Here is a 19,052-nt window from a genome sequence, read left to right on the forward strand (position 1 = left end):
GTTGTACCGGCGCGCGGCGCGCGCAATCAAGCATGACGTTCCGCTTCACCGGTTCCGCTGATTTAACTATTTCTATCTGATATTTGTTAATATTTGTTTAATTATTATTTTATATTTTACAATTGTTTATTAATCAAATTATTGTTATATCTATTTAAATTGTTTATTTCTTTACATTTCCGTGTGGGTATATTGCAAAATTTTGTTTAATTATTCTATTAAAAATTATTTAATTATGAAGTCTACTCAACGAAATGCGATAATGAGGGAAAGACAATCGCGATTGGCAACAGGTATAAACCAGAAATAGCAGAGATCGTGCCATCGTTAATGAAGAATACGCCAACTATTTTATCGTCTAATTTCGCAGAAGAAGAACAGACGCGATGCTATATTCCATGGGGAATACATTTTGGACGATATGATCGAAGTGGATGATAAGAATCCTATTAGCATCTTTCTTAAACATCGACTGTGAATCTACACCGATAAGCATTTACTTTCCTAAGCAAATGCTTAAGCTGATGCTTAAGACGTTGCTTATTCGGCGACTGTGAATCTAGCCGATGTCTTAAGAATATGCTAAAGACCAGCTTAGAAATAAGTTGCGACTCTGAATACCGGCCCTGGAAACTAAAGGCATGTCCGATGTCCTCTTTTGTTGGATCTGTAGCTACATGCGTTGTGACGCACGTCCCTCTGGTTGCCACTCGTTGAAACTCTTATTTCAAATATTTTATTGTTAGATGCAAGTATACTATTGAAAAAGCCTTACACAATAAAAAAAAACTATATTAATTAAATACTGAAATTTAAGATACATTTTTACTAATGTTTATTTTTCCATTATACATACAGTTCCTTTATTGCACAAATGATAGTTATGAACTTCGTAATTATTAATTCAAATGAAGAACTTGTGTACAAAACTTGAATTTGAATATAAATTAATACAATATGAATATTTACATCATACATGAATATTAAACCTAAATGTTTGATTAATGAGCGTATTTGTTTTTTACTGAATGAATAACACTGTTCTATTTATTAACACTTAATCTAATTTTTTTTCTAACCATGGTATTTTCAAACTACTATGTACAAAATTCTGTTATGTTTCTATCCTTTTTTTTGCTGTTGCTATAATTTTAACTTTTTTTTATATTTTATTAGTTCGGTTCTATTAATAACTATGTAAATTCATAATTGAAGTGAATGGATCAATTCTATGGCTAAGGCAGTGACTCAATTATTAGATTTACTAAATCATAATTTAGCATTAATTACCTGCAAAGAGAATCTAAAAATTTTTAGGCATGAATAATATACTATGTACATACATACAAATCATTAGATAATATAGAATTTTAAGGTTTCCAACTAAGAAAACTGTCTTGTATAACTATTTGTTTAAATATACTATGCGTAAGAGTTTGTAAAGTTTTACGATTACGCTGCGCTTCTAAGATATAGGAAACTTTTTCTCTTGCTTCACTACGAGAAATGTCACCTCTAAGACCCAATAATCTGACTAAATGATCTTCAGTCATATCTGGATATTTTTCAACTAAAGAATGTAAGTCAAGAGAAAGAATTTCGGAATCTTCACAACGTAATACTTCAGCAAGACGTTTGATTATTTCAAAAGGAGAATTAAAATTTCCTAACTTTGGAGCTATTCTATCAAAAAAGTTCTTCAATTTATCTGCTTCTGTCATTATTTTTGAAGTACACGTTAAGCATTCATCATACGTTTTCAAAGATATCTTTCTCTGCAACATAGCAGAGATATAACGTTTTGCAATAAGGTTTTGTGCCTCTGTAATTACATACTCAAAATTTTTTGGACACAAATGATTGTAATCTTGAAAATAATCTTCTAAGGTTACACAAATTGTTTCTACTGGAATTGGAGATGATAACCATTTGGGAGTAATTAAATCTTGAAATTGTAACTCTAAATCTAAAAATGATTCTTCCAGTAGTATAGCTACCGCTTCATTTCTTAACTGTTGATAATTTGACAATAAATTTTCAAATTTAACAGTAGCATCTCCACTAGCATTGGAAACCCAATAAAGCTGTTTCATTTGTTGTGCAAGTTCTGTAAACTGTATACAGTTATTAACAATAGTAATCATATGATGCGTAAAGTAAGGTACTTGACTTCTGTCCTCAAAATGTTTGCTTTTAAATTCTAATATTGCTTGTCTGTACATAAATCCATATTTAATAACTTGTTCAATGCACAGAACAATAGCTTGGGCTGTTAATTCAGTACTAATTGTTTTAGTAACTTGAAGATTTTGATCGATCATCTGAAATATAATCACTGGTGCTGCTGTATGATAGTATGCTTCCTGAGTACTTCCTTCTGGCAGTATTCCACACCACCAATCAACTTTCTCAGTTTCTAAAGTCTTTTTCATCCAATCTTCATAATTTTGGCACATATTCTTCAAGTATTTTTCTTGAAGATCGCTTATAATTTCAGGGCTCAACAAAGGACCGATATCACTTGTGTCGATATTTAATTCAGGGTGTTGCATTAATTCTGGCCCAGTATAAGTATTCATGATCCACGATAACAAGGAGACATATTCGTTTCCTTCTAAGCCATTAGCAATTATGTCCTTTAAATGCAAGGACAAACTTGTATGATACATTTTCACAAAAGTTCTTACAATGTTCCACCAAGGTGGAAAACAAGGTTCACAAAGAGTTTTAACAACCCTTAAATCCTCCAAGATTAAAAGTCTTGTAAGTTCTAGATATCTAACCAACCACATTTTATTATCTACCCTTTCTTCGACATGAGTTCCTTCAATTCTGTTAGCTACAGATTTTTCTAAAACTTTCATTGCCATATCTTTCCATTTCTTAGGTCTCCCCGGTGGTATGAATCCGCTTTGCTTGTGTCTTTGAATGGCAAAATGATCTGCTTTTTCTTCTCTTTCTATTATTCTTAAAGCTGTCACAATAACAGTAGGCTCTTTTCTAACTGTGTTCAATGTTCTGCTTAATACCAGTCTGATTTGTTTTTCCATTAATTCTGATAGCATTTCAACATCTTCTAAATAAGCTTTTAACATAACTGTATCAGCTGGTGATTGATTTGGAAGCTTATGAAGTTCATAAAGCAAATCGTCTCTGGAATTTTCAAGATCCATAATGATCTGATGAGCATACAAAAGGTTGCCCTGATTTATCCACTGTTTAGTCATTTCAACGCTTTCAGGTAAGGTAAATGTGTGCTTTAGGTTTTCTTTAGCTGTGACATATTGTGAATGACGCATATTTTCTTCTTGGACAGCTTGTAATTTTGCACTTAGCTCTGGAACCTGACTAAACAGTTTGCCAATATCATCTAAATCCTGTTTTATGGAAGCAATACTCTCTAAGGAACTTTGAAGTTGTTCAAAGCCAACACGAACCCCATCTAATTGACTTTGCATTGCAGTTTTGAGCATAGTTTCTACGGAAGCTTTCTTCCGGCTAATTCTACGTTTGTACATATCAATCTTCTCCAATTGACCTGGTCGTTGTAACAAATTTGACACATATTTTGTTGCTCTTGCCTTAGCCTCTTCTTCTAATTTCTGAAGATCTTCCATTTTTAAAATCGTTTAATTAAGTTACAGTTTATCATAAATTCAGTGTTTACAAAAAAAAGAAGTAGATAAAACGATTCTTATTCAACTACAATCGTTCAAAAAAAGAATATTAAAAGATTATTTGAACATTTATAAAATTTTGGTTAGGTATGTATTTGTAAGGTACGTTTACATTGAACGACTTGCAATTCGAACATGCCTTTAATGTTTAAAAATAGAATTTTATGCTTTGTAAATGCGCATTGTTGATACTTATCTTCAAACACCTGAATATATACATACATATACTTGATGTCACGAGAGTCCATAACTAAGCGCGCAGGTTGGAAGATGGTGGGGGAAAGCGATCCGCCAATCGCTTTCCACTTCCGCTGGAAGTATCGCCAATCAGAGCGACAATGCGCAGAAAAGAACGAAAACTGGTCTTTTCGCAGTTATGGATTCTCGTGACATCAAGTATACATTGTATCGAAATTTCGATATTCATATATTAAGTATCGATACTGCAATATATCGTCATATTAAATATCGATATTTGAACTGAAAAATATCGATATTCCAAATATCAATACTGTATCGCCCATCACTACTTCAAACACCTGAATACAAAAAAGAATTATTTAAAATGAACTTTTGTTCTGTGCAAATAGATAATTTATAAAGAGATTTCTGAGATACTTATAAAATTTTTAATATATTTTCGAATCATAAATGCATCCTGTAAAGAGATTATTAAGGGTAATTAATCCACATCGCAAACATTGTTTAAATAGATGTTTAACCTCTAAAGCATCGGAAAATGAAGAGGTTAAAATTCAAAAAGGTAAATTCTTTTAGTTTATATTCCACAGATAAACAGCAATGTATATAATCAAATTATTTCAGAGCAGAATATTATGATAAATTATTATGATAAAATTACTACAATCGGTATAAGTCGTCCAGAGAAGAAGAACTGTTTAAATACTGTGACTGCACAAGAACTGTCAGAGGAGTTAGATAAATTTGATAATGATGAGAATTCTGTAGTAGCTGTACTTCACGGTGTTGGAGGAAATTTTTGTAGCGGTTATGATCTTGAAGAAATTGCACAGTATAATGGAAAGAATGAAGAAATTTTACCACAGTTTGGTTCATTGGTAAACAAAGTGAATTTATAGTTTGTATTTTATGTAAAATTTCTTATACTGTATTAACTATTGTACCATAAAATACTTACAGGGTAATAGGATTGAATTAAGTAAAAAACCTTTAATTGCTGCTATAGATGGGTATGCTTTAGGTGTAGGATTTGAACTTGCTTTAATGTGTGATTTAAGAGTAATGGAAGAAAGTGCTATGTTAGGATTTGTAAATAGACGTTTTGGTATTCCGATATTATCTGGTGGCACTGTTAGATTACCAGCTTTAATCGGTTATTCAAGAGCAATGGATCTCATTTTAACAGGTCGAATTATCGGCGCAAAAGAAGCATTTTCGTGGGGTTTAATTAACCGATACACGTGCGAGGGTACAGGTAAAATTTACTTTGTAATAATTAATAATAAATGTTATAAATGTAATACAACATAAACTTATGTTTTGATTTTAGCATTAGGTGATGCATTGATTCTTGCAAAATCACTTGTTAAGTTTTCTCAAAAAACACTGCTCGCAGATCGTGCTTCTGCGCGCTTTGCCACGTTTTCTGCTAAACAACTAGAAGAAGCTTTACAGTTTGAAAAAGACCATGCATCTCATTTATTATTTGAAGAAGGTGTTAAAGGAGCAAAAAGGTTTATTACAGAAGGGATAGGAAAGCATGGAAAATTTTTAGATATAACAAAAGCGAATACAGAGTTTAGGGAATTAGATAAAAATCTCTTATAAAAATTGTATATATGTATGTTTCCTTCTCAAAAGAGAAGAGATTTGTACAGAGATTCTATGACGAATGTACATAATATACTTAAGTTTCAATTAAAACTTTGGTACAAAATCAAATTGATTTATTTTAATTGTATATAGTTATAATTATTACTTTACTGTATTATTGTCTTTTTTAATGGAAGATTTAGATAATGAATTCTTTTTAACTAAAGTATGAGACTTCGATAGGATATCAGAACATCTCTTTGCTGCCTTTCCACTAAGAAGTGGTACAAGATTTATCATTTGACCATTTACATCTCCTATATGAATTATTTTTTAAGAAAAATAATACTTTACATGTTACTTGTACATCTACTTACGTTCATATGTAACTATCAAATATATTAAATCTGCTTGGAAGACATTGAAACCAGGTGTACGAGGTTCAAAGAAGGAAACCTTTCTTAATTGACAATTAATCTCATCACATAAATCAATCTCAGCTATAAATATTTGCTTATAGTTTGACTTTCTCTATTTTAAAGATACGTTTTCCTTACTTGTATCATCTAGTCCTACTACATTTCGAATATAATTCAATATCAATTGAAGAGGACAATCGATATTTATCAAAATTTCATTTTCTGTACCTTCAGACTGTATATTCTTTTCGTCATTAATAATTGGAACTATAAAATTTACATGATATAATTTTCATTAAAAGTGTTAGATAGTTAAAATATTCTTACTAGCATATTTAATCCGAATAATCGATGTCATAATTCAATGAATAAATTAATACATTTTTCACATGAAGGGTATCACGTGAATTCGGTCAAGTTTGAAGATACATTATTCATTTCATTTTTTTTTTTTTTCAATTTACATACAATGAGTTTTTGAGCTTAGATTTTATATTATTGTTTTATGAAGTCCGATACAGGATATACATAAGATCCGGATCTGGACCGTCAGATCTACGTCAATTTCCTCAGATTTTTTGAAGTCATTCATAGATTTATAGATCTGAAATTTCGAATAATGCTGGAATTTCATATTTAAGTTGAATACCAGCGACCGTCCACAGTCTTAATTGGCGAAAGTAATGCGAACCGACCAACTACTATCGAGTTGGTTAAAGCTGCGGTGACGAAACGAGTGCAGGTGGCGGTGCATTGTTGCGTAATCGTTCATATCCCTCCTCTTCCTCCTTGTTCGTGTAACCAGGAGTCAGGACGAGAGTCCCCTTGGTAACCAGAAGGCCCTCCCCACCAGGTGCCTTCCTCCCTGCTCGACCTGGTGAATGTTGCGCCCGCAAATCTACACCTCCGACGCTGTTCTTTCTTCCTTCTGTTTCATTCTTTTCAAGGATTTCATCATGTTTTTCTTTTTCCATTTACTTTAAGGGTATCAAGTGCAATCTTGCAACAAAGTCATGGAAAAAGCATAAACCTATTCTACATTCCGTGTGTTGAGATTCTTGGAAATGGTAAATAAGAAATTAAACGTTTCGAGAAAGATAGAATTTTTAAACGTACATTAACGAGTAGTAATAATAATGGAATGAAATGAGAAATAGGATATCAAAGATAAAAGGGCGGTTCCCAGGATCTTCTTTCCGATTAGCCCCCGCCGTGTACGTGGCATTTGAGAGGATGATGCCAGAGCCTTTCACGAATCACCATTCGATCCTGCAGTGTATTATTGTTGCGAGCAAACTCGCGAAAGAAAAAATTTCCTTCGATGGGAGAGGCAAAGTCGATGCGTTCTTTCTAAGAAAGCGTTCAGAATATTAAGAATCCTTGGAGGATCTTGAAATCGTTAGATTGAAATTTTATTTTACTTCCTATACGTCCAAATTGGCTTTAGTATCATTTTCTAGATCAGTAGAGTATTCTTTAGACGAAGTTTCAACTTTCTTATTATTCAGAACGTTTCATATCGCAAATTTAATAACTTGTCTTTAGTTTCTCGGAAATCACCCTATAATAATATGATTTTACACGATCATTGCCAGTATCTGATAGTCCGAGACTGTATTTAGAAACAATCTGCTCGATTACACCGCGAGCACCGACTAGTAAGATTCAAGATATTCTCGAATCACTGCTGGACAACATGAAAAATCCGATTAAATAAATAACCGGAATCCATGGAATTTCAGTGTCCAAACCCTCTCTGTTCGTAGTTCAATAAAATGACGAAACTTAAAACAGCCTGTCCCAGACCACTTTCCTCATCGTCGTTCGGGAAAACGAACTTGGTACGTGCAATTTTCATGCAAACCATAGAAACGTGGCCCGTGGCAGTTACTGCAGGTCCTTTGTACGGTGTACCGTGTGGCTGGGTCCATTCGCTAGGCCACCGATCGTATCTGCATGCCACTTAACCATTACGTTTTACGAGCTGGATGGACATAAACTACTCGCTCCTCTCTCGTTCAGCAACAGGTTACACGCTCGTCTCGCTTCGATCGGCGACGAAAAGAGAAGTTATCTTTGGAGCAAACAGGATCGCAGCATCTCGAGACGTATCCGTGAAATTTACCATTGGCTCTTGCTGCGTTCGGACGATCCTGCCTCATCGACGAGCCGTCTCTATGACACTATAAAAACCGACATGCTCGCAAAGTTACGTGGTGTTTTCGTTTCATGCTCGATAAGAGAATTCCAAAAGTGGCTTTTGTCTAGTCGAAGCGGAAAAACGAATAGTTATGGCGCTCAGTCGTTACACAGGGTGGCGAGGTGATTCAGGTAAAAATAGACTCTGGTTTCTGTATGACGAGGAAGGTTAGTAATTTAGCAAAAATGTTATCGAGTAAAGTAAGCTCGACTAAGGAAAATGGCGCTAGAGGGGAAGTAGAAATTCTAAAAATCTTAATTTTAACGATTTACCATGGACGAGCATAATACAAATAACACGGGATGGAAATTTCACTTGTTTGAATTACGTTCATTGGCCGCGGAAGAGGCACGGATAATCGCGAATCTATCGAAATCGAGCGCAGAATTCCGACGATAGTGAACCGAGGTATTCAGGTCGCAGCAAGGCCGAACCGCGTGCACAGTCGCAGAGTAAAAGTGCAGGGAAATAAAATGTAGGCTGTTACGTGGCTCGAGGCGTCTCTCCGTGGTCTGGACATTTTGGACGCTTTAGAAAATTGACTTGAGACAACTATTCCAAAAACATTACTTTTCTAAACGAGTCTCGACGTATCGATTGTTTCTCTATTGAAATTGTAAGGAGCAAGGAAAGCGTATAATATTTGAACTGCCATTTTGACCTAAACTTATATTGAATAAAATCTTAGTTTCTATAACAGCTTGTAATTGCTGATAAATTTTGAAATTTTTATATCTTTCCCCGTACTTCTGTGAAGAATGATTTAGTATCTCGATTGTCTTCCATTTCCTGAATGCAGAATGCAGACTTATTGTTAGTAGTTAAAGACTGCGCATCCAGTTGGTTGGTAATACACATAAACAGTACGCGCGACGTGCATTCTATTCCGGAAAAGCGAGGTCCTTGAACTCGATTTCTCGCTGCATCTCGAGCTACCTGTTCGCCGAGTCGTCCTTTATGCACTCGTATGGTTGCATGCAAACACATCTTGTATGTATGTACATATGTGATAACATAAACAGGGAGTGGCTTCAGAATCAACAGAGATTTCCTTGGAAATCTTATGTATCATAATAAAACCTAACAATTTTAGGCTGATTTTATAACTACATATTAACTAAATAGAAAATGAAATTAATAGTAATAATTAATAATTAATAATTTTGGTATTTTTTGGAGGGTTATGATTTTAAAAATTAAATTAAACACGCTGTAAGGGGAGAAAGTGTAATTATTTGAAAATTAGTATAATCATCTATTATCTATTTAAACTGAATAATAGCCCTAGATCTATGGAATTAAAGTATCGCTCCCTATCAGTATGTCGTTCCTCACCTACGCGTTGTTCTCCATCAGTCGTAAAGGTGTACCCGTGGGTGTATCAATTTCCAAAGGTCAACGATAACGAAATACTGCTCTATATCTTGAAATACAAGTTTGCATTTTGCAATGATAACATTCTCTCGTACGGATTCGATGGTTAATTCACGGATAAGCTTATCGCGCGTGAACGACACAAGGCGTTCTGTCGAATTTTTCAAAAAAAATTCACAATTTATGGAATTTCGTATTTAGATTAAAGGCATTTATTCTTTGATTCTTTCACCTCTGTATAGTTTCACTTTTTCGTGAATATCGCGGTAGAATGCACGCTTGTTCCTCGTCATCCTCGTTGCTTAATCCGGGTGGCCATTAACGAGCTGGCAAAAACTTCTAAACGATATCGCAAGAATAATGGATAATTGCTACTTTCGTGCAGAGCAAGAGGAGATTGGAAGACCGGTTGCAAAACTACGATCTGAGTAATACGTAAAAATTCGCCTGGAAACGGTGCTATCGACAGTATCCAGACAATCGTTACGTCATTAACCATAATTAATGCTATTCATTAATGGCTATACTTTTTTCCATTCTTACGTGTTCCTATGATTTGCCAGAGAAATTGTGTTGTACAATCACTTGGTGAAAATAAAAAAGAATATATTAATTTTCACTTAAAAATTCATAAAATTTGATGGAATTTTTTTTTCTATCTTTTAAAAGTTATAAATCGGTCCAATTGCATGGAAACCCGTAAATATAGCCCGTTCGATGATAAATTTTTGAACATTTTTCAACCGAGGAAATTGGTGAATAAATAGATATAAATATTTTTTATGGGCTCCCTATATCTTTACTTTACAAACATGACTCGTAAAACAGTTATTGCAGCCGCTTATCACAGGTATACTATTTCCTGTGATTAAACGAACGAGAGGATCGATCTAGCCGTGATATTTCTCGATCCCGTTTCTCGCGACTAGCTTACGTTCGATACAGGATTTACAAGTTTCCTAAGAGGAACACGATCTGGTTCAACGTACCGATTATCTTGCTCCTCTTCCCTCTGCGATTCAAGAAATTATTCAAGCGTCGATAGTCGTCCTATTGCTTTCTACCTGAAATTGATTAATCCTTCCAAGCATAGAAGTAAATTGAAATTATATTACAAATGAAGCAATAGCAATAAGTAGAATAAATAGTAAGTAGATTAACCCCTCCCAAATGTCTATCTTCAAATAGAAATTTTGCTACATATAAATTGTTATAATTTTTAAGATATTTACAATATTAGATTTGTAATTTTCTTGATCTAGTTTTGTATAATAAACTTTGAAACAATTTTACAAGTCAAATTAGTAATATTATAATTTTCCTATCTATGAATTTTTCAAGAAGAAAACTTAAAAGTATTAGTACCTAGTTCTGGACAAATTGAATTAGAAGAATTTTAATTGTAAAATTACACGTTTATGATAAAGAAGCTAACAAACGAAAAGTGCAATTAGCCATCCATTCTATTAATAAGTATTCACTGTCGCGTCGAATAAAAGTTTGTATCGTCGACGCGTGCTATGGAACCGGTTAATTAAAGTGTAATTCATATAATTAATGATCGTCTGGAGCGAACAATCGGATGGGTGTGAGTAAAATAAGCGTGTACATACGGTGAACGATGGGTGATGTTGAAGAAATGACAAGGTGTCGTTGCGATTCAGCCGACATTTAATTAATAGACCGTGATAGGGAAGTGACGAGTACAAATTCGAAAGAAAAGAAAAAAGATATTCGGCTACAAAGATGCAATACTCTTCGCATGATTTATCGATCCTTTACTGTAATCGAGGACGATGAGTGGAATAAATCGCCGTGTAACCGTACGTTCATTAATGCCATCAGGGACCAAATTTATACGTTTTGTGTTGCTAAAGACGATCAACGAGTTATTAATGAACGATATTGCAGGAAAGAAAGAATTCCAGGAAGCTACAGATAATTTGAGCTCGCGTATGCTCATCATTATTCATAAACGACCACGTATCTTCTATAAATAACATTTTTTTCAATTTCATTCATATGAAAATAACTTTTTATCTTCATAATGAGGCTTATAATGTTGTCAGTAAATTTGCAAGTATTTTTTAAAGAAAAATTACCTCTTGTTATTGAAAATCAAACAGTTTTTAAGTTATTCCTTCCTGATAAAATTAATTGAAAATATTCATTTGTTATTAATTTCTGAATTTCTCTACAAATTACAGTTAACATACTGTAATTTTAAAATAGATATCCAATGGTTTAATTACATTAAGTAAATCAATATTTTGATATTTAATAAGGTTGCTTAATGACTGAGGAAACAGTGTAACGATGCAATTAATTAATTCATAATTAACATCAATTTCTGTACACGTTCCAACATGGAAGTAAAGAAATTGAATAACTTGAAAGCTAATCATACTTTACAAATAATTATCATTCTTCTGTATCCTCAATAATCCATCTACCTGAGATGGGCGTTTCTCTCGTTCAATTAAATTCGTAAACCAATTTCATTTTACAATCAAGACTCATCTTTTTCTCTTCGTGACATGAAATCACACTTACCAGCTTTATCGCGAAACGCGCGGTGGACAATGAATGCAACTTCAACCTATTAAATTTGATTAATTTCGCTTGTCCGGTGGAACATCCTCGAGATTGCGTTGAGTTTCGCCTTGGGAGTATTTACCGAAGGAAATAAAGCAATTCGAAAGGAATAAGAATTATTTCACAGTCGACGAACAGAACGGTCCAACGAACGGTTTACGCGTATTTCCAATTAACCGTCCGCGCGATTGTTGTTTAATTGAAAAAATCTGTTTTGCTGTTTCGTTTGCCGAGCAACTGTTTGTACCAGACACATTTCTTCCATTCTTAACATATGAATATTTAAAACGATAAAATGTTCAACATTGTCGAATGGTTGTTTTTAAGAAAGGAAGGTGAACGAGAAAATCGAGAAAGTCCATTTAATGGTACCCCAAACAAGGAAACTCTAAATGGACCAACTGGACGACATTGTTTAAAATTTTCAGTGAACATGCTATAATAATAATAATTATGGAAATTTTTGAATGATTGTATCAACTCACATTAAAGCAGGTCTCCTGTGGCATTCATAATCTGAAAAAAGAAAATAATACAATATTAATATCAGGTGAAATTTTCTCAAATTTATCTCTTCCAATTATTCAATTATATTAAATCGATGGTATCAGTCATCGGTGGGTCGGAGACATTCAACGTGTTAATAAAGACGGTCGAATTCCGTGAGGGTGGACATAAGCGAGTCAAGGTCGCCGAAATTTCGAAGCAGAGGCTGGTAGCGTCGCGAAACCAGTCCTCTGTGTTGTTTGTGGCGATGGTGTGGCATAAGTCAGCTGGCGTGTTACGAGCAATCCGCAGGGACAGGCCGGAGGCAGTAATTTCCAGGAATCCCGGATCTAAGAGCGCGGCCTCGTCCGCGCTTTCCTCGCGGATGCGTGCGTCGCGTCGTTTCCAGCTCGTAAACACGCGCGGCACCGCTTCCATTGCCTTCACCTTCGAAGCTGGCCACGCCGTGCACCTCGAGACTTGTGTTGGAGCGAAGAAAAATAATCCTCGGATCCGGTACCTGGTCGAGCAACTACCCGCCACGCACTGCCAGCAGCTTCTCTCGATCCTGCTGTGTGTTGTTGCCTCGACCTGCTAGGTAGGGAGTTGCTTTCCGTTCGACTTAACGCGCATTGTTGATCGGTCCAGTTTACGCAACATCTCGTCGTAAGAACTAGTTTCCAGCTACACTTGTTGCTTTTGTTCTGCCAACAGTCGCTCGAGGGAGAGACGAAGTTAATCAAAGGGAGATTCAAGGTAAATTCAAAGGAGATTCAAGGGAAATTCAAGCGAGATTCAAAGGCAACGAAGTTGATCCTAGGGAAACTTAAAGGCGATCCTAGGGAGATCCAAAGCTGACTCTAGGGAAATCTAAAGGCGATTCTAGGGGATTTCAAATGAAATCTAAGGAAATCCAAGAGCAACTTTAGGAAGATACAAAGTCCACTCTAAAGAAACTTGAAGGAGACCCTAGGAGGTTCCAAAGTTGATTCTAGGAAGATCCAAGAACGAATTTAGGAGGATTCAAAGTTGAACCTAGGGAAACTTAAAGGCGATTCTAGGGAGATCCAACGTCGATCCTAGGTAAATTTAAAAGCGATCCCAGGGAGATCCAAAGTTGATTCTAGGAAAATCCAAAGACAATTATAGGGGATCTAAAGTGGAATCTAGGGAAATCCAAGAGCGAATTTAGGTAGATTCAAAGATAACCCTAGGGAAACTTAAAGGAGACCCTCGGAGGTTCCAAAGTCGGTTCTAGGAAGATCCAAGAGCGAATTTAGGAGGACTGAAAGTTGAACCTAGGAAAGCTTAAAGACGATTCTAGGAGGATCCAAACACGAACCTAGAGAAAGCTTATATCGATCCTAAGAAGATCCAAGGAAGCTCCTCTCGATGAATGCTTCTTACAACCTCAGAACGCGTAATAACACGTCTTCAGGGTTCACTGACTCGTGTTTCGCGACGCGGAGTGGATAATGGCACCTTCGGTACTACTTTGATGTTTGGTTAGAGGCATCTAGTAATCCATGTTTGATTAGTGATCCAGGGTTGAATAAACTGCAGGAGGATATGTAGAACAAACAATGTAGTTTCTGGTATTGCTTTAAGTCTGCTCAGAGTAATGGCACGTTGAAATCTCTGTTTGAAGATGTAGAATAAGTAATAATGCCTTCGGCATCTACTTGGAAGTGTAAGGTAAGCAATAATACTGCGAGTTGTTCATTGATGTCTACTTGGAATTGTAAGGTATCCAGGGCTTCCATTGATGCCCACTCGCAGTAGAGCAAATAATGGTACCTTTGAAGTTCTTGAAGCTGTAGACTATGCAGTGGCATCTTTCGCATTCCTTTGCGTCTACCTTGAAACACGGCACGAATAGTGGGACTATTAAGGTCTACGTGAAGATGTAGAGTAAACAACGGATTTTCCAGTGTTCATTGACACTTACTCTGAAGCAAAATGTCTAATTAACGCTACAGATCGTATTACATATTTTTTCTCAGACGATGCACATTCGTTTACAGAAAACAAAAGAAATATTAAACTGACGTACACGAAATCATAAAGTTAGCCTGAAAAATCGCAGAATCTTAAAGAAAAATTACAACGTTTCGCAAATGCTTTAAACCGAATGGAAGGAAGAACGGTAAAAACAGTTTCTCCGTAAATCGTCGCAAATTCATGAGCTAAGCGTCATTTTACGATCGTCTTTACGCCAAGTTTGATTCTAACACACACACTCTTTGTTTCATAGTAACCAAATGGATTGCGAGAAATTTTCGAAACACGAACGACGACCAACCAGGTATTTCCTCGTTATGCAATTATTATGGATAACACGTTGCTGGAAGTGCTCGAGAGGAGATGTATCCAGGGAATAATTTATGGCAAAAAATTGAAATTGCTACCGGTCATCGATGAGCCAAAGTGTATTCGATGACTTAATAACGATCGAGCGTATCGTAAAATTTATTTTCTCTTATTTATCAGTTTTTTATTCTATTCTGAAATGACTGGATGATTTTCGATTAAATCGATCGTATAATACAGGTAAACTTAAAAGTGTAGGAATATCAATTAAGATGTTATTTATATTTTTATTTTCATTCTTTATGGAAGAGCGATTTTTATTGATAATTTCGTATTGAAAAATCAGAATTTTGGTAGCAGTTGCAAATTTGTAAAATCTAGTAATATTTATTTGAAAATATTTTTCCAATTCATCAAAAAAGATTACTATTATTAACAGCTGTTTCATATTTTAATTTTAAATAAAATCTCCTCAGGGTCTACGATGACTTCAGTTTGTAATTCTGGGTACCTGACCTATGACAAAGAGAACGATCTTTCCCAATGCTAATGACATATTTGATACATTGACAATTCTCAAAAGCAAGATTGCGTGTACTCTGGTGCAAGAGTAATTGCAATGGGATTGGCATTGTATCCGCCTTGTCCTCCACACCCCTTGCTTCGATTCCATTTTACTTGCGTCGTACCACCATCAACGTCCTCATTTACGGATTAACCGGTCCTTCTCATTCTTCTTCCAGTCAACCAGACTCTTTCTTCTATTTTTATCTCCTCGCTTTCATCTTATTTCTATTTCTATTTTTACCTTTCTTTTTTACCGCTCTTCTTTATTTGTCACCCTCTCCTACTTTATATTCCTTTTCTGAGTGCTACGGTGTCTATAGGGTGTACTATTTTTGTAAGAATCTTAAATTATTATTATATTTTCATTAAGAGATATTTAAATTTTTAAATATTCTGAACAGAGAATATAATATTGTTTCTTAACAAGAAACTACACCTCCACTCTCGAGCACCATGAACAAAAACTCGGTATGCTTATCGAGGACAGTATTATCTTTTTTTCGCGACAACTTTCACGTGCCTTTCTGAACGTGTCGAAAATGGAACGCGGTCTAATTTCACGCGCAAATTGACGCGGGACCTTTATAAATAATCGTATTTATATGCATTGGAATTCATGGGCCACCGTGGTCCCGTAAACAGCCGATTCAAGCAAGAAATCTGAATAATATGTACACGCATAGGAGTTGTAATATCGAATGTCCTTGCCTGCACTTATACATCCTCGTCGGTGTATCCGTTTCAATAATCTCGTACCGGGAAAACATTCATGTGTTTCTCGATTATGAACGTTGAAATATTCCATACTGAATATTAATCAGTTTTTTCATTATGATCCTGGTTTACTTTGTTGTATTTGAGAAAAAAATTATGATATCGAATGGGACAGTGTATTTATTTTTATACAAGTATTAATTTTTATTTTATTATCAATTTTCTATTCTTTTAGGAAATAATAAATTATAATTTATGCTGTTATTTTTTAGCAATGAGTAGAGAAATGGATGATTAGCGTCGTCCCGCCGCACAGTGGGGCGACCATATACCAATGTTGGACATTGGTATAATGAAGTATGAAGCAAATATAATTCGTTAAATATTTTATACTAATTGTTCATCGAAAATAAGCGTCTATATATTGATTCTTATTTTCGTCATTTTTATATTTATATTATAATCTGCGAACAACGCGAGAAGGTAGTTAAAGACGGACGGTATGTCATTGATGTAAAGAATAAAAAGTAAAGGACCTAGGATCGAGCCCTAGGGAACCCTAGCGGGCACATGGTACGAGCGTCAGCTTGAACCTCGGTAGTGGAGCGACATCAGTCTGTGACTTAGGTACACCTGTATAAGCCGTATAGTGCCATGATCAAGGCCCATCCGATGCAACTTATAAAGCAGTGCATCGTGCCAAACCGTATCAAACGCCTTGGCCAAATCAAGTAAGATCATTCCGCTGCAATGCCGAAGATTGAGATTGCAAGTGATAGACTGTGCTATTCGAATGACCTGTTGGATTATGGAGTGATTTCTCCTAAAGCCCAACTGCTGATCGATGATCGTGCCCTTGTCGTTCAGGCGTTTTAAAAGAATGTCAAAGATACACCTCTCAAAGAATTTATCCAGAACGGAGAGAAAGCTGATTGGTCTAAAAGTAGAAACTAAATTTCGAGGCTTGCACGGTTTGTAAATAGGGACAACCTTGGCCACTTTCCACGCCGCGGGAAAGTATCCTAAGGTAGCGAATATAAATTATAATTTATGCTATAATTTAGAGCCTGGCATTAATCCTTGGATGACGGACCATGGAGGGAGCCCCATTTTAAATTTAATTTTGTTCTCTAAATTTTACACTGTACTTATACAAATTATGCATTTAACTAATGTATAATTAAATATATTTGTTATTTCATAAAAGAATTGAAATGAAATTCTAGCACAGGAATTCCATACACGTAATGTCGTGCAAACAAGACGCGCATCGTCTAATTCGACGGTGTTCCTTCAATTTGTCTCCATTACGCAGCCGATCAATTTAATTCATTGCGTTCATTGACTTCTCAATTGCGTAGCTTCAAGAGTTTCGATGTTCTTATTCGAATGATAACGTGATTCTTCCTACGTTTCAAGAATCGGTATCCTTGCTTTTTATATTAATTTTCGTTGATCGAGAACAGAGGAAAGAAAAAGAAGAGGAAGACCAAGCATCCTTGGAAATTGCAATGAATTCAATAAACAACAGTAAAAGATCATTGAAGGCGGTAGAAGGTTGTGAATTAATGATTCTTAACTTATCACGTCAATGTTTTACGACTCCTTGTTAGGAGAGCACCCGATAGGTATGACCCTGAAAGTCATGGAACTCCTTTCCAGAGACCCTTGAATTCAAGTATTTTGGAATAATATTAATAATGGTGATTTTCAAGTTGGGAATGATTTATAATAAAAATTATAATTTGAGTTTTGAATTTCAGTGATGATATATTGGAGTTATGGAACTCAATTATAATGATAGAGAAAGTGATAGTGAGTCACTAATGATCCTAAGGAATGGGACTCTACAACAATTATTCTCAAATCACAAAATTTAACAAATTAATAAACCTTATACCATAGAACTCAATTATAATAAATTTTTAACTCTCATCACTCTAAAATTATGGGATTTTAATTACCTCAAAATGCATTCTATTCAATTCTATTAACAAATCCTATATCATAGAACTGTATTCTACTCAATTTTTAATTCTAATTATTCTAAAATTATGAAACTAATATCTCCAAATTCAATCCTATCGACAATAACTGATTAACAAATCCTTCTCTAATTACTCATAATAATTAAAAATAACCCTCGACCTCACTCTATTCGGTAATAGCACTTCGGCTAATTGTAAGTTAAAGAGAATAATGAACGATAGAGTGTAGTTGGCGAGTGGTGTGTAGTCGAGTCTCGGACAGATGTTACCGTGAGAAAAAAGGCGAGAGCAAGGAGGCGGCTCGAAGGTGAAGGAAGCAAAAGTAAAAGTGACCGGTGGATCCTCGAGTGGAATCAAGCGATAGAGTTACCGCGCAGGAACGGAAAGACCGATTGCATTCCAAGAAAAGTGGAATCCAGCCAGTTTGCAACGTCCACCGTGTACGTGGTCGTGCACTCATCTTATCTAGTCCATATCGTCGCGGACAAACCACAGGAACTCCACATTATTCTTCAATCCCTGACCATTTATTACTATCTATCGGCGAACCAAAGTGGAAATAACTTTTTCAATATAAAATTGAAATTTTCCTATTTATATCGTTCTGTCTACTATTTTAAATAAATTCTATATTTCAATATATATTTTATTTTTATTTATTATAGATTATTTATTTTAGGATGCTATCTACTTTTATAAATAAATTCTATATTTCAACATACATTTTATTTTTATTTATTTTGGATTTTTTATTATATCCCTTATACATATCTCTTGCTTTATTTTCTATGAAGCAGTTGTGTTACTTAATCAAGGAAGAGGAACTTATTTTACTCTTCTTTTCATCAAACTCATTGGAATCATCATGGCGATGAAACTGATGGTTTCTATCAAGCGGGGATTATTTATTGGTCATGCAAATGCATAC

At 35.0% G+C, this 19,052-nt stretch overlaps 3 protein-coding genes and 1 long non-coding RNA gene across 6 annotated transcripts; 2 read left to right on the top strand and 2 right to left on the bottom strand.

Moving 5' to 3' along the window:
• Positions 1-890: 890 nt before the first annotated feature.
• Sec6 (Exocyst complex component Sec6) lies at positions 891-3,796 on the bottom strand. Its single transcript, XM_034318160.2, has one exon. The coding sequence runs from the start codon at positions 3,615-3,617 to the stop codon at positions 1,371-1,373; it is 2,247 nt and encodes a 748-aa protein (XP_034174051.2). The 5' UTR covers positions 3,618-3,796; the 3' UTR covers positions 891-1,370.
• Positions 3,797-3,917: 121 nt separating this feature from the next.
• Positions 3,918-5,658, top strand: LOC117601458 (Spliceosome-ribosome linker protein). Of its 3 annotated transcripts, none has more exons than XM_034318189.2 (4): positions 3,918-4,440; positions 4,508-4,765; positions 4,839-5,133; positions 5,209-5,658. In XM_034318189.2, the coding sequence occupies exons 1-4, from the start codon at positions 4,417-4,419 to the stop codon at positions 5,484-5,486; spliced, it is 855 nt and encodes a 284-aa protein (XP_034174080.2). In that variant the 5' UTR covers positions 3,918-4,416; the 3' UTR covers positions 5,487-5,658. The 3 variants fall into 3 exon arrangements, with proteins under 3 accessions (XP_034174080.2, XP_034174078.2, XP_034174079.2); XM_034318187.2 differs by having other exon boundaries at positions 3,920-4,440; positions 4,503-4,765; XM_034318188.2 differs by having other exon boundaries at positions 3,923-4,440; positions 4,503-4,756.
• On the bottom strand, positions 5,634-7,142 carry LOC117601725 (uncharacterized protein CXorf65 homolog). The gene is made up of 4 exons (XM_034318868.2): positions 6,218-7,142; positions 6,029-6,157; positions 5,849-5,971; positions 5,634-5,788 (listed from the first exon to the last, which is right to left on the bottom strand). The coding sequence occupies exons 1-4, from the start codon at positions 6,246-6,248 to the stop codon at positions 5,634-5,636; spliced, it is 438 nt and encodes a 145-aa protein (XP_034174759.1). The 5' UTR covers positions 6,249-7,142.
• Positions 7,143-12,959: 5,817 nt separating this feature from the next.
• Positions 12,960-15,162, top strand: LOC117601478 (uncharacterized). The gene is made up of 3 exons (XR_004580719.2): positions 12,960-13,143; positions 13,260-14,691; positions 14,800-15,162. It is a non-coding gene; the product is annotated as an uncharacterized LOC117601478 (long non-coding RNA).
• The last annotated feature ends 3,890 nt before the right edge of the window (positions 15,163-19,052 follow it).

This window comes from Osmia lignaria, chromosome 6 (genome assembly GCF_051020975.1).
Source record: "Osmia lignaria lignaria isolate PbOS001 chromosome 6, iyOsmLign1, whole genome shotgun sequence".
Classification (NCBI taxonomy): Eukaryota; Metazoa; Arthropoda; class Insecta; order Hymenoptera; family Megachilidae; genus Osmia; species Osmia lignaria.